Source organism: Lissotriton vulgaris, chromosome 6 (assembly GCF_964263255.1).
Source record: "Lissotriton vulgaris chromosome 6, aLisVul1.2, whole genome shotgun sequence".
NCBI classification, from domain to species: Eukaryota; Metazoa; Chordata; class Amphibia; order Caudata; family Salamandridae; genus Lissotriton; species Lissotriton vulgaris.
The window spans coordinates 58,525,192-58,541,482 of record NC_141694.1 but is presented as its reverse complement, the minus strand read 5'-3'; the positions used below and the strand labels follow the sequence as shown (position 1 = coordinate 58,541,482).

At 46.8% G+C, this 16,291-nt stretch overlaps 1 protein-coding gene across 1 annotated transcript in view; it reads left to right on the top strand.

The window, feature by feature from the left end:
* LOC147706784 (uncharacterized) overlaps positions 1–2,903 on the top strand; it is a 48,988-nt gene extending 46,085 nt beyond the window's left edge. Inside the window, exon 3 of the mRNA XM_086925583.1 lies at positions 2,776–2,903. Within this exon, the coding sequence (XP_086781709.1) occupies positions 2,776–2,903 (128 nt within the window). The remainder of the gene's footprint in view (positions 1–2,775) is intronic.
* The last annotated feature ends 13,388 nt before the right edge of the window (positions 2,904–16,291 follow it).

The window sequence follows — 16,291 nt, the reverse complement described above, 5'->3', positions numbered from 1 at the left end:
TACAGTCAGTCATGCACCTACTAAATCCTTCATCCAGACACTTATACATCCACTCATTCTTCAATATGTAAGACATATTTTAACTTTACAGAAACATACAGTCACTGGATGTTGTCATCAGTGATGTCATCAGTGATGTCATTTGAGATGTCATAAGTGATGTCATCAGTGATGTCACTGACCATGTCATGAATGATGTAATATGTGACATCATCAGCAGTGGATTGCGGGTGCGCGATATATAGTTAGTGCAACTAACCTTATATGGAATTTCAATGGTTTTGTGTGAGTAAAATAAGGTTTTGTAAATGCGAATTCCTAACTATATATGGTCTATAACCTATGATTTTTTCAGTGAATTTTCAAGGTTTTGTAAATGCTAATTCCTAACTATATATGGTCTATAACCTATGGTTTTTTCAGTGAATATATATATATAAATATATATATATATATATATATATATATATATATATATATATATATATATACATATATATGTATATATATATATATATATACATATATATATATATATATATATATATATATATATATATATATATATATATATATATATATATATGTATATATATATATATATATATGAGCCATATATATAAGTTAGTATACATTTACAGTTTTTAACACCACATCTATGTGCCTTGAAGATACATATTGTAAGTATATATAAGTAGTAACAAATGTAATACTTAACACCACATCTCTGTGCCTTGAATATATAACTATATAGTCAATAAGGTAAATGTAGATTTACTATTTTTAACTCCATATCTACATATCGTAAAGATGCATATATTGGCAAACTATGTAAATACAGAGTTAAGAATAGTAAGTCTATGTTTACCTAAGTGTGCTTGACTTTATGATATGTTGGTGGACAATATTTTTGTAGAAAGATATAAAAAAAACTCAATATTCTGACAGTACACCCATTAGGACATGGTTGTTTATATTAACTAATGGTTTGATGAGGGGGAGGAATCGGTGTCACAGTATGTAACAACAGTAATATTGGTTAAGGGCTCAGACTGCTAGTACGTCACTGGGTTAGCTTCAGTTGGAGTAAGCGAATGCCAAGTGCCTTGGACTGCTCAGGGTAGATATTGTCTTAATATTCTGCGAGAATAATTTACTAACTACTAATTTACTGATTACTAATACTTTACTAAGGTCCCTGTAAATTGCCTGCTGAAAACATATTGTTCTCATGTTTGGTGCAGTGTCTGACTACATCTTGGGAAAGGAACATCAGGCAAGGAGAACCAGAGGCATTGAGAAACAGGGACAAAGAACAAAGGGGGTCATTATGATGGCGGGCGGACATCAGTCCGCCAGTCATCATAACAGTGATAGGACCGCCCGCCAGACGTGCGGCCGTCCCACCAGCCCAATTAGGATGCGCCCGCTACACTAGCGGGCGCATCCTGGCCTTTTCACATTACAGATGGTGCTGCTCGCTGCAGCACCGTCCGCAATGTGAAAATGCCATGATGTGAATTTCCATGCACAACGTGGCAGGCATCACGTGGTGCCTGCCACCTGTGCAAGGAAATGTAGGGGGGTACTATGGGTACCCTCCCAGTGCACCCACTACCCCACGGGGGGGCGGCAACGGGCCCCCAAAAGCCAGTCTCCGCCTGTCTTTTTGTGGCAGGATATCCGCCGCAAAAAGACAGGTGGAAGGGCTCATCCTAATCACTACGGCGGTGCCTGCACGGCACCGCTGCAATGATGCCCTAGTTACGGGTTCCGCAAGGCGAGCATAAAAGGAACGCCTTCGGACTTTCCGTCCTTCGTGGAACCAATGTGATTCCCAACGCCGGCCCGGCGGTGGTGATCCTCCCATCATCATAATGAGCCCCACGGTTTGGTGGTCTTACTGCTGTAGAGAAAAAAGCTACCAATGGTAAAAAGGGATGGAAGTATGAGAATCCCTCTGTCATGTGGCCCCACCAATCAATCAGGTTTCTTGTTAAGTGCGACTACTCAACTGTAGGGGTCTGAAGGCGCTATGGAAGGGTCTGCGGTTCATCGAAGAACCAGATTTTGAGGTCCTTCCTGAATTGAGGCAGTGACGGTGATTGCCTGAGGTGTAGAGGGAGGGAGTTCCAGGTTGTTGCAGAGAGGTAGAAGAAGGATCTTTCTCCGGCTGTGGTCTTGCAGATCCTTGAGGTGGGGGCCAGGGTTAGGTGGGCAGAGCGGAGATGTTGGGAGATGTTGGGTGGGTGTGTAGAAGAAGAGAAGGTGGTTGAGGTATGCTGGTAAGGTGTTGTGGAGGGCTCTGTAGGAGTGGGTGATGAGCTTGAAGATGATTCTTTAGTTGATTGGGAGCAAGTGGAGCTCTCTCAGGTGACTGGTGATGTGGCTGTGCGGGGGATGTTCAGGATGAATCTGGGGGAGGCGTTCTGGATGTTCTGAAGTTTCCTTACAAGTTTTTGGGTGGTGCTGGAGCAGATTGCAATGCCCTGTTGACGAGCTCATGGGTGTACATTTTCCTGGATTCGGTGGGGATCCACTTGAAGATCTACCGAAGGAGGCAGCGCGTGTGGAAGCAGGAGGATGGGACGGCATTGATTTGGTGGTTCATTGATAGCAAGGAGTCTAGGAGGATGCCAAGGTTTTGTGAGTGGTCTGTGGGTGTGGAGGAGTCTGAGCGCTGCGGGCCTACCAGGAGCCGTCACAGGCGGATGATGTGGAGCCCAGGATAAAAGATTGTCTGAGTTGAACTTGAGGCTGCTGTCCTTTATCCAGGTGGCGACATCCTTCATCCCGCTGTGAAGGTTGCTATTGGTGACTGGGGTGTCATTCGCGTAGGAGACGCTGTTAAGCCAGTGGCTTCTGATAAGGACTGTAAGCTGGGCCATGTAGATATTGAATAGGGGGGGGGGCTCAGGGAGGAGTCCTGGGGCACTCTGCAGCTGACCTCTGTGGGTTCTGAGTAGAACAGTGGAAATCTGACACTCTTTGTTTAGCTGGTGAGGAAGGTGCAGGTCCATTCCAAGGCTTTATCGTTGATGCCGGTGTCTTGGAGTCTTGCGCAGAGGGGGTGGTGGGAGATGGTGTCGAAGGAGGCCGAGAGGTCCAGGAGGATGTGGACTGCAGTTTTGCCTTGGTCGAGGAAGATTTGAATGTCAACTGTATTGGCGAGAAGTGAGGCCTCAGTGCAGAGGTTACTTCTGAAGCCTGATTGGGAGAGGTCCCGGATGTGGTTCGGTTCAACGAACTCAGAGAGTTGGGCGCTGATGGCCTTCTTGGTGACTTTGGCTGGGAAGGGGAGCAGAGAGATGAGTCTGTAGTTCTTGAGGTCCGTCATGTCGGCAGAGGGTTTCTTCAGCAGGGGGTTGATCTCTGTGTGCTTCCAGTGTTCAGGAAGGGTGGTGGACTCAATAGAGCAGTTGATGGTGTGCCAGAGTTCGGGGGTGATGGAGGTGCTGCCTCAGTTGAAGATGTAGTGAGGGCAGGGATTCGAGGGGGCTCTGGAATGGATGCTCTTCATGATCTTGAGGATGTCGTCAGTGGTGAAGGTGGTCCAGTTGGGCAGTGTCTCCTGGGGTCTGGAGCCACTGAATGTGGTGATTGCGGTGCGGCGGGTGGGTCTTGGGTTGCAAAGCTGTTGTAGATCTCCTTGATCTTTTGGTGGAAGAAGGTGGCTCGGTTGTAGCAAAGGTCTTGGGAGGGGGGATGTCTGCTGTCTTTGTGCTGGGTTTAGAGAGTTCTTTGACCACCGTGAAGAATTATTTGCTGTTGTGTGCATTGGCGTTGATGAGTTACTGTATGGCCATTTTCTTTGTTGTTCTGATGAGGTGGTGGTGTGTGGTGACAGCAGTATTCAAGGCTGTGTGGTCTGCCAATATCTTGCTGCTTCTCAATCTTTTCTCGAGCAGTCTGCAGGTGGGCCTGGACTCTTGGAGAGTGTTGGCGCAGTTGGAGATCCATAGGTGGAGGTCGCGTGCTGAGGTGTTGGCTCCCGTGGATGTCGGTGGGTGGGTTTTGCTGATGGAGGTGTTGAGCTGGTCTTCGGTGACCTTGTTCCAGCTTCCGCGGGGATAGCAGTGGGTGTGGTGATGCACGGTGGGTTTGGTGAAGGAGAAGTAGACACCGTGGTGGTCGGTCCAATGTAGCTAAGCTGCAGCATCCAGACTTCTACTCAACAGCGAGCCGCTGATACTTGCCCAGGCCTTCCATATTGAAACTCGAGCGAAAGCAGGTAAGACTTATTTCTGGCACACCTAGCCGCTGGGACTTGCTCCGACTGAAGGACTACAGCACTAAGAGTCTTTGACATTTTAAAATCCATCGTGGAAGCTCTATGACTTGTACGCAGCAGCGGGCCATGTCTGAATGTTGCCTCAAGTAAATGGGGAATAACTACAGTCCTTAGGCAGGGAAGTGGTACTCAGGATCTTACCCAGACAACCCTAGAGTGACAGCCTTATGAAGATTATGTATATTATTCGTAGTGTATATTTCACATTGTGTTTGTATATAAATACTACTTTTTTCATAAAAGCAAGTATCTGGCTGGAAATTTATTCACGGGAGTTGTTAAGCATGTTTTGAATAATTTGCCCATGTAAAACTTCCACCTACGTCTTCCCCATGCAGCCTTTCACTGTTTAACCCTCTCTGCCACAGAGGTGTCAAGTGCTGAAGGGGTAGAACTTGGCCCCAGTTGCTCAGAGTCCATAGTATGTCGGACTCTGGAATAAAAAACCTCAGCCACCATGGTTGGGGTCAATAACTCCCTATGAATGGAATTCTGACAGAAACATTGTCCCACAAGCTCTGGTGTAGAAGTGCAATATTTTATGTGAGGATGGCCACAATGTTTACGAGCAAAACGCAATCAATCACACAGAGAGGAGCCAATCGTTGAAGTGACCTTACACATTGGCTCTTAATGTATGCAGCAACCTGTAGTGGATAGATGCAAAATGTTATAGACAAATTAACAGAATAATGGATGAAGACCACTGACCGAAAGCCCCCTGTATGTGTGTATATTCTAATATCAATTTCAGGGAAAAGTACTATAAGTTATAAGACCTTAGTTACACACAGGAATACTGAATGTAAGCAAATTGTGGTAAAACAAATCCTTCATTTACTCTACCCTGGAGAGCAGGCACGTTGAGCTGTTTTCCAAGTGTGGGTCATGGAGAGGCATTGCCCTACATGGTACCACAGGGGCAAGTGGATTTTGTTACAGGACAAGTAGATTTATTAAGCAACTTGCCCCATGGACGAGTAGATATTTTATTAAATTCCACACCCCGGTTACATTTCAGAGGAGTTGAGGCATTTCTGACTCTGATGAGGACCCTAGGAGAGCAAATGGAAAAGGCTTGTTGGCTTCAGTTTTCCCTTTATTTTCTGTGCAGTGTTTCCAATCAGCAGATATCCTGGCTAGGTGTTGTGGGGTTCACCTGAAGTAGTTAATTTCTCTGCCAGCTATGGCAGGTGCTGTTTCTGGTAGCCTTGTATGCGAATACAATGTGATTTTCTATAGAACATTTAAGGAGTTTCTGAACTTAAGTTAGAATGGTGATAGGTTCTGTACACAAATATTGGCCCTCATTGACAGTTACTGAGCTGCTACATGTGTTTTTCTTCTCGGGCAGCAGTTTGATAAGGACTATTTTAAGATAGGAGCAGCAAAAGAAGCCAGCAGGGGTGTTGAAAGGTTGAGGGCAGGGGGAATTGTAGCAGGAGGTATGTATGCTCAGTAGGCATCTTAAACCTACAGGACTAATTATTTTGTTGCACACCTTTGAAGTTTTTGTGATGTGACCAACAAAAGGTGGATATGAGTTTGGCTCTGTAGCCATTCATTTGATAAATGAAAAGACTTGTTAGAAGACTGTCCGGTTAACTTTACGGGTGGGAGGTTAGTTTGTATGTGTGATCCCAACATGTAATATGATGTTACCGCACACCAGTCTTATCAGAGAGGAATTTTCCCACTATGGTGTCAGTTCACACTGTACCAGTCTTTCCCTGGGCTTTTTGGGTAAATTGGTTTGTCAAGTAGATAGGGATAGGATTTACGAGGGACGCGATTGGATGGAGTCGGTGGGGGGGAGTTTGGATGTGAGTGTGGGTGTGCTGGGGAAGGTTTAGTCTTTTGCCTTTTCACTGTGCACCTATAGGATCTTTCGTGTTTACACGCACCAGACCTCCAGATTACCAAGGGATGATGTGCAGTAAGTGAGATGTTACTGTGGGCCAAGCCACTTTCCTGAGCAGATCTGTGTGAAGTCTTCCTTCTTTATGCTATTGCTGTTGGGAGTGACAGGTTAGAAAAGGGTTACATGCTTTTTACAACAGGTTTTGTATGGATTGTGTGGAGTTGTTAGATGCTTGGCGGTGGCATAGCAAGGGTGCCAGGGCCCCCTGTTGCAAGGTGAGTATCAAAATATAGCCATTGTTAGTGGGATTAAAGGGCCCCTATTGCCTTATTCATCTGTGACACTACATCTGCTACACCATTGATAGAAATGCCCCTGTGCCTGGCGGGATGGTTTAGTCTCTCGAGACGAATCAACTCTGGAGCGAGGTTGCCCGTGGTAGGGGGCGGAGGGGAGGTAGTGTGGGGGCTGAGCTGCTGTGCTCAGAGGGTATCTTGGGCATGGATCTGACACTGAGATTTGTGAGTGGCGGGAAAGGATTAATGACTATTAGTTGCAGGAAATTATTCCTAAAGCGTTTTGGGCTGTTAGGCCTTAAGGCATTTAAGAGGGTGGGATAGTTTGCATATATATTAACGAAGCCTTTGGCATAGGCTGTGATTGTGAGGCCAGGATGTTATACGAGTCATCAAGGAGGCATTTCTCACAGCTAAGAAGTTCCTTGTGGTGACTGTGCCATCCTGTCCGAATGCACCACGTACCTTCCATCCCCGGCGCCCCTGAATTCCCTTAGAAAAATATTAATGGACACGGGCATCACTTGTTCCACCAAGGAATGGCAAGGAAACACTTGCCTATAACTTATGTTTCACGGTCTAAACATTTTACATTGCGTATTTTATTATTTAAAAACAAACAAATAATAAATAAAATACCTTTGACTTCTTATTTACACCGTTCAGGCTGGGTGTGCATCTGAAATCCAGCCATTCTTGACAGTAATTGGTTGCTTTGTATGCAAATTCCTGGCAGGAATTTGCATACAAAGCAACCGGTTTATCCCGGGGGCGCTTGACCATTGATGGGTAAGATGCACGCCCACCTCCCCCACTTGTGATGGGTCAGATACACGCCCACCTACCCCCCTGTGAGGGGTAAGTAGACCCCCACCGCCCCATGCTTCTCTTAAGCCGCTCACTCCAGGCACCTGTGTCCCTGTCACGCTGCCTGTGCGCATGTGATGCAGCGCGTGGGTGACAACGCGTCACGCGCCGGAGGCCGTTAGTCCGTGACGTCACCCCGGGGTTCTGTTGTACGTAGAAGGCCTCGCAGTGCATGTGCAGCCGAGGCCGGGCAGGAGGGGGAACCCGAACCGGCCCGGCCACGGTCATGTGCGGAGGGGGAGGGTTACTCCAGCAGAGTCCGGCTGCCGTTAATAACAGGCTTTTATCGGAGAGCGCCGGCGCTTTCCACGGCTCCCGTGTACCTGCGGCGTAGCACGTCGGCTTCTGGGCCTGAGCCACAGAGGGAGGGGAGCAGAGAGATGTAGAGAGCTGCGTGGAAGGAGGAGGGGCGGGGAGCAAGGGAAAAGCCGGTGGTGAGGAAAGGGAAGGAGCACCGAGATATGGGAGGAACTGGAATATTCGAGGAGTGGGGGAGCAGGGTAGCGGTGAGAAAAGTGTGTGGGTTATTGGAGGAAGAGAGGCGATGAGTCGAGTGGTTGCAACAGGGAAGGATGTGGCGTAATGACCAGAGCTCCCAATTTGGAACTGGGAGCCAGGTTCGAGTCTCTGCATGGGTTCAACATTCTGTGATTCTGGACAAATTACTTAATCTCCCCGTGCTTTATAAAAAATAAAAAAAAGTATTCTTGTGTGATGTGACTGGTGCTCGTGTAAAGGACTCTAATACCTTCGGCTCATTGACATACAGTGCAGTGGTTTTGTGTGGTACAGAGTAGAGTACAGTGAAGTGGAGTTGCATAGAGTAGAGTAGATTGGTGTAGAGTGTTGCAGGGTATGGTGACGTAGGGAGCAGCGGCATATTAATCGGCAGCGTACAATTTAGCGTCGTAGAATACAGTGGCTTATGTTAGAGTTGTGGCTAGAGTTGTGTATACGTAGTGCAGGAGAGTGCAGTGGTGTACAGTGCAATGATGCAAAGTAAGGTGGTGTAGAGTGCATTGGCATAGAGTGCAGTAGTGTAGTGTTAAGAGTTCCGAGGCAAAGTGCAGTCTTTCGGGTGACCAACCATCCGTAAATTTCACTGAGCGTCCGTGATTTGGATCTCACGTCCATTGTACTTGATAATCCCTTTTATGGACGCCTTTTGTCCATAATTTTGGACATTGCAGGTAGCAGCACTGTTATCCTACAAGAACCGTCAGCTCCCTGATTGGTCGGGCCACATCGCACTCTTTCTCTGAGCACAAGAGCTGCCCCTACTTCCCCTATAATTCTGTCTGCCCGCTTATTGTCACAAACTGAAGGACAATGGGCCAGTCTGGGCTGGTAAAGCACGTGGTGGGCCTCTTGCCTCCGTATAGGGCAGTTATAGGAAACAAGGGAACCCGAAGGTAGTACACTAGGGACCTTGGGTGTTTAACTTATTACAAAAAACTGTGGATCCTAGTAGTTTGGGGATCAGGGTAACAATATACACAAACTGGAATAGTATTTATGTCCTTTGTCCAGCCAGACAGGAATTTATTTGGCGATGCAGAAAATCAGAAAGTAATGTCAAGGGGGCACAGCCCGTGACCTACAGTGAACAAGACAAAACAACAAGTATAGGCAAGAGCGAGTAAATCGGTCTGTATACTTATAATCAGTGAACAGACTTGATTGTTGTTTGAGTGACCATTGTACATAGCATTCACAAGCATATTCAGTACATATGATCCTATTGTGTCGACGACGTTTCGATGTCGAAAAACAAGATAAATGGCATCATCTTCAGGACAAATATGTAAATCATGTTTGTCTTGGAATTATAAACAATTGCCTTTCATGCTACATACAATTGACATAAGTGGGGAAAAAATTGAGGGAGAGAAGGGAAAAAAAAACAATGTGAATACATGTTTAAAACAAAAAACACATAGTGGTGCATTTTACTGTTCGCACCTCAAGGACGGTTCTGGCATGCTTAGTGCTGGAGCAACGATGTAATTATGTGGACTTAAACATCGGTGCAGTGATTTTTAGATAGTGAAGTCTGCTTGGCGCAGGCGGTGAAAATGGAAGGAGAAGTGACGGCGCAGTGCGAAATGGTGTTGGAATTAAAAGCCCGAGTTCAAATTGGGAACCAGTTCAAAGAAAGGGTGATTAAAAAACAAAACGTTACATATGGCGCAGTGCGAGACAGTATCCGGAATAGAAGTGAGAGGGTCCAGAGTGACTGGTGCACTATCGATGACTACACAGTGTTGGATACAAGGTTGTCTATACAGTGAGCAGTTTTGTGTAACCGGCATGGTGACATATGAAGGTATTATCACGGCAGATACTAACCAGGTATACAATAGTCTATACAGTGAGCAGTTTTGTGTGAACGGCGCAGTGACAAAGGTTAATATCAAGGCTAATCCTTAAGGCGGGGACAATTATCTCTACAGTGAGCAATTTTGTGTAAACGGCGCAGTGATATTAGAGGAGAAGGGTATTACCAAGGGAGATCCTTAGGTGGGGAAGAGCTACAAAAGGTAATCACTGAAATATGCGAACTTAAAAAACAACTCAAGGATAAAAACACTAATACTGAGGCCAAGAAACTTCTTGAACAAATACAGAAGTCTATTGAGGACTTCCATAAATTCGAACTCAATAAAAAGACTATAAAAGTTAAAAAGGATATCAAAAGTTTCTCCCAAGAGAGAACATATCCTTACCTCAGTAAAGACTACTACACCAACCGCCCCTATAGTGGACCTCAAAACCAGAGACCCTGGGGTCCGTTCAACCGACGCCAACATTTTGTGGGATTCTCTGATAGCTCGGCAGATTCATCTGAACACTCTGACCAGAGTGATAGCCCAGGCCCTTCCCACAGAAATTTTTTAGGCAGAGGCCAGCCCGAACCTCTAGGAGTCGGGAGAGGAAAACAACCACAGAGATGGCCAAACCCTCCCAACCCTCCAGGCGAACGCTTTACCCGTCGGGCAACATTACAGATGGTAAACAATGAACCTGTCAGTCTCAGTAATATAACTGAGCACGACAATGCACTTCTCCCTATTTTCAATCTTACCCAGCATACACTGTCCAGTGGGGAAATGTCACTGCTCAACAAAGGGCTTTCATTCGTTCCCACCATTCGCCCGAATTACCTTGATACCCAAACCGAGCTCCTGAGATTCTTCAGTAAAATCAGGCTTCACAGTTTTTTTCTTCTGAACCCATCACCCTTGAAACACGCCAACACCCCCTTCAAACCACCCTCGAAATTTTCCCCCACTGGAGGAATAATTCCACCTGAAATTCCCACCTTCGAGAAATTGGTTTTGAATGATCTAACTACTATGGAAAAACATGAAATCATTTGTTTCATATAACATTTCTATCATTGAAAAAAACGCCCTTGCATCTCTTAAAAACAATCCATCCCTTCTCATTAAACCAGCTGACAAGGGTGGAGGAATTGTGATTCAAGAACTGGACAACTATCGGAACGAAATCTTCGGTAAGCTCAAAAACACGGAACATAACTGCAAACTTCCACGCAACCCGAAAGAGGAAACACAAAAGATGATTCTTGGTGTCACTAACGAGGCACTCGAATCAGGATATCTATCCCAAAAGGAACATGAATTCCTTAACGTAAAAGCCCCCAGATTACCGGTGATTTACTGCCTCCCCAAAATTCACAAAAATTCCAACAGTCGACCTGGTCGCCCGATTGTCTCGGAGTGTGGCTCCGTGCTAGAGCCCCTCGGACATTACATTGACTTTTTCATCAAACAGTTTGTACCGGACACCCAATGTTAGATAAAAGATAGCATGTCCATGATAAACATGATTGAGGACTATCCGTTTGACCCCACATCCAGCACCATGTGCACGCTGGATGTGGAGTCATTATATACTAACATCCCTCAAGTAGAGTCTCTTCGGGTGATTGAAAAAGTCCTGAATACACGATCACGCCCACATAATGTCCCTTCACAATTCATTTTGAAACTACTGGAAATTTTTTTCTTTTTGAGGGAGTATTTTATGGCCAGGTACGTGGAACTTCCATTGGAGCTATTTTTGCTCCGAACCTGGCCAATCTATACATGGACCACATTGAAACATCGTGTATCCTGAACCCCTCTAATCCTTTCCACAGTGGCATAGCCCTGTGGAAACGATACATAGATGATGTCTTCCTACTATGGACTGACCCTACAGACACTCTCACCCACCTTCTACACTGGCTTAACAACAACAGTGGGGGCTGAAATACACGCTCTCCATGAGTAAAGACTCAATACCATTCCTTGATCTTGAAATTAAACACACAGATGGCCGTCTGACCACTAGTCTCCATTGTAAACCCACTGAGTGTAATACCCTGCTAACCTACAACAGCCATCATCCCCATGCCCTGAGAGACTCTCTCCCCTACTCCCAGTTCCTACATATCCGAAGCAATTGTTATTTTAAGGAAGATTATTTTAAGGAGGCAAAAATTCTCAGTGATAAACTCAGAAACAGAGGTTACCCGAAAAAATTGGTACGCCGGTCTCTTAAAAGAGCTTGGTACTGCCCCCGTGAGATCTTGCTAGAACCCAAGCCTAAAAAGAACCAAGACAGACTCATATGTGTGACTACCTTCTCACCAGCTTCAAACTCTATAAGGAAAAAGGAAAAGCATACTGTAACACTGGCCAGTACTGAATGCAGGGGAACTACAATTAGAACGCCCCATGTTTGCTTTCAAACGGGCCAAAAATATCAAAGATCACCTGGTACGAGCATCCCTCCCACAACCTACATCCAAAGTTACGCTAAATGATGTATGGGGACTACCTGCACTTACTGGCCCTATGAATTGTGGCAACTGTGTAGCCTGTGATTCAACTATTGAAGGCAAAACCTCCTCATTTGGCTCAATCAAGTTTGAAAGAAAATATTTTACCAAGTGTAATTCATCAAATGTGGTGTATGCGATCTTTTGCCCATGCATGAAAATATATATAGGTCAAACCACTCAGAAAATAAAGCTTCGCATTGGACAACACCGGAGCAGAATAAAATGCAACACGGAAAACATCCCCTTGGTGGAACACTTCGTGGAAAAGGAACACAATGAAAGAGACTTGACTTGGACAATTATTACACAGATCAAACCACCACCACGTGGTGCGGATGTGTCACAACTACTTAACAAGGAGGAGCTTCATTGGATACTAAGAACCAACAGTATCCGTATGGGCCTCAACCGCCTTGAGGATTGGACAACCCTCCTCTAACTGAAGGTTTAAACATCCCCACGATATGCCTGGTTAGAAATTACTGTGTCAAAGAAATGTTCTGTCTCCGTCCTTGGATAGAAAATATTCTCTCAAATTTGATCATCTGTCTACCCTTTTGATAATTTGAATGTACATTGTTTTAAAGTCTTGATTTTCACTTATGTCACCACCACCATCACTTCACAATCTTTCACTCTCCACTCTAAGATGGCCACCACGTCCTAGTTAACCTTTGAACCGCTTAGTAAGCGTTAGTCCCTCCTTTATTGTTAATTTTAACCACATGCCCCGTGCTATCTCATTCTCCACTCCAAGATGGCTACCGCGTACCAATTGCATGACTGCCAATCCAATATGGCCACCACACAGTCAGCGTTAGTCCCTCCTTTATTTTTCAAGACCACATGCCCCGAGTTATCTCATTCTCCACTCCAAGATGGCCACCGCGATCCCTCCTTTATTTTTTCAGACCACATGCCTTTTCAGCCGGCTCCCATAGAACAGCCCAACAGCGATCCCCGCCAGAGATGCCGCGTCCTGCGATTCTGCAATAGGCACAACTGTAGGTACACCCACCCTAACCCGCTTAACCTTACTCCAGCCCTACTGTCACACATTTTTGACTGAGCCCGTGCTTCCTTTCCCCAGCGAGCCATGATCTGGACGGTCTAATTGACTCAAAAGCGGGATATCCTGAAATCCATGCTATCATTGGTAACTATACTCTGCCCCTTTTTTTCTTACGCCCAATCTGCCATGACTGCACAATACTTATCAAGGCCACCGTCTCCTCAGGTCCTAATCAAACCTCCCCGCCTAAGGATCTGCCTTGGTAATACCCTTCTCCTCTAATATCACTGTGCCGTTTACACAAAATTGCTAATTGTAGAGATAATTGTACCCGCCTTAAGGATTAGCCTTGATATTAACCTTTGCCACCGCGCCGTTTACATAAAACTGCTCACTGTATAGACAATTGTATACCTGGTTAGGATCTGCCGTGATAATACCTTCATATGTCACCATGCCGGTTACTCAAAACTGCTTACTGTATAGACAACCTTGTATCCAACACTGTATAGACAACCTTGTATCCAACACTGTGTAGTCCCTAGTGCACCAGTCACTCTGGACCCTCTCACTTCTATTCTGGATACTGTCTCGCACTGCGCCATATGTAACGTTTTGTTTTTTAATCGCCCTTTCTTTGAACTGGTTCCCAATTTGAACTCGGGCTTTTAATTCCAACACCATTTTGCACTGTGCCGTCACTTCTCCTTCCATTTTCGCCGCCTGCGCCGAGCAGACTTCACTATCCAAAATCACTGCACCGATGTTTAAGTACACAGTATTACATCGTTGCTCCAGCACCAAGCATGCCAGAACGGTCCTTGAGGTGCGAACAGTAAAATGCACCACCATGTGTTTTTTGTTTTAAACATGCTTAGCCACGTATTCACATTGTTTTTTTTCCCTTCTCTCCCTCATTTTTTTCCCACTTATGTCAATTGTATGTAGCATGAAAGGCAATTGTTTATAATTCCAAGACAAACATGATTTATATATTTGTCCTGAAGATGATGCCATTTATCTTGTTTTTCAGCATCGAAACGTCGTCGACACAATAGGATCATATGTACTGAATATGCTTGTGAAAACTATGTACAATGGTCACTCAAACTACAATCAAGTCTGTTCACTGATTATCAATCAATCAATTTTATAAATTTGTAGAGCGTGCTACTCACCCGCTAGGGTCTCAAGGTGCTGGGAGGGAGGGGGGGGGGGGGGCGCTACTGCTCGAACAGCCAGGTCTTGAGTTGTTTCCTGAAGGAGAGGTGATCCTGGGTCAGCCGTAGGTGGGTGGGGAGGGAGTTCCATGTCTTGGCTGCCAGGTAGGAGAAGGATCTTCCTCCGGCTGTGGTTCTGCAAATTCGTGGGACGGAGGCGAGGGTGAGGCTGGCGGATCGGAGCTGGCGGGTGGGTGTGTAGAATGTGAGGTGGCTGTTGAGGTATTTGGGGCCCATGTCGTGGAGAGCCTTGTGTGCGTGGGTGAGGAGTCTGGACGTGATCCTCCTGCTGACGGGGAGCCAGTGCAGGTCTTTCAGATGAGCAGAGATGTGGCTGTGACGGGGGATGTCCAGGATGAGTCGTGGCGAAGCGTTCTGTATGCGCTGGAGTTTTTTCTGGAGTTTGGCTGTGGTTCCAGCGTAGAGGGTGTTTCCGTAGTCCAGATGGCTTGTGACGAGGGCCTGGGTGACCGTCTTCCTGGTTTCGGTGGGGATCCACCAGAAGATCTTTTGGAGCATGCGCAGGGTGTTGAAACAGGATGACGATACGGCGTTGGCTTGGTAGGTCATTGTGAGGGAGGAGTCCAGTATGAAGCCCAGGTTGTGTGCATGGTCCGCTGGCTTGGGGGCGGTGCCCAGGGCCGGGGGCCACCAGGAGTCGTCCCTGGGAGAGGGGGATGGTCCTAGGATGAGGACTTCCGTCTTGTCTGAGTTCAGTTTCAGACGGCTGAGCTTCATCCATTCCGCAACGTCTTTCATTCCTTCCTGGAGGCTGGTTATGGCGGTGGCGGGGTCGTTGGTGAGGGAGAGGATCAGCTGGGTGTCGTCGGCGTAGGAGATGATGTTGAGGTTGTGTTGGCGTGCGATGGCTGCGAAGGGGCTCATGTAGACATTGAAGAGGGTGGGGCTAAGCGAGGATCCTTGCGGGACGCCGCAGATGACTTCGGTGGCCGCCGATCGGAATGGGGAAGACGGACTCTTTGGGTTCTTCCGGCGAGGAACAAGATGATCCACTCCAAGGCCATTCCTTGGATACCGGTGTTGCTGAGGCACTGTATCAGGGTGCGGTGGCATACCGTGTCGAAGGCTGTTGAAAGATCCTGGAGGATGAGGGCAGCTGTTTCCCCGTTGTCGAGCAGGGACCTGATGTCGTCGGTGGCTGCGATGAGTGCGGTCTCGGTGCTGTGGTTTGCTCGGAAACTGGACTGCGAGGGGTCGAGGTATCTGTTTGTCTCGAGGAAGGCGGAGAGTTGTCTGTTGAGGGTCTTCTCGATGACTTTGGCAGGAAAGGGGAGGAGCGAGATGGGGCGGAAGTGGGGTCCGCGGTGGGTTTCTTCAGGAGGGCACTGAGCTTGGCATGTTTCCAGCTCTCCGGGAAGGTGGCGGATGTGAAGGAGCTGTTAATGATGTCCCGGAGTTGGGGTGCGATGATGGAGTCGGCTTTGTTGAACATGTGGTGTGGGCATGGGTCGGTTGGGGAGCCGGAGTGAATGGTGTTCATCGTGCGGGTGGTGTCTCCGGTGCTGACCACGGTCCAGGTGCAGAGGGTGGTGGTGGGGGGCGCTGGTTCGGTGGTTGGGTGCGTGCGTCGAAGCTGTTGTGTATGTCGGCGATCTTGCGGTGAAAGAATGAGGCGAGTGAGTCGCAGAGGTCTTGCGAGGGTATGATGTCGTTGTTGCAGGCGCTGGGGTTGGAGAGCTCTCTAACGATGCTGAAGAGTTCTTTGCTGTTGTGGGAGTTGTTGTGCAGTCGTTCTTTGAATGTAGTCCTTTTGGTGGTGCAGATCAGCTGGTGGTGTTTGCGGGTGGCGTTCTTGAGGGCTGTCATGTTGTCTGTTGTCTGGTCGTGGCGCCAGGCTTTCTCAAGGGTGCGGCAGTTTTTCTTGGAGTTTT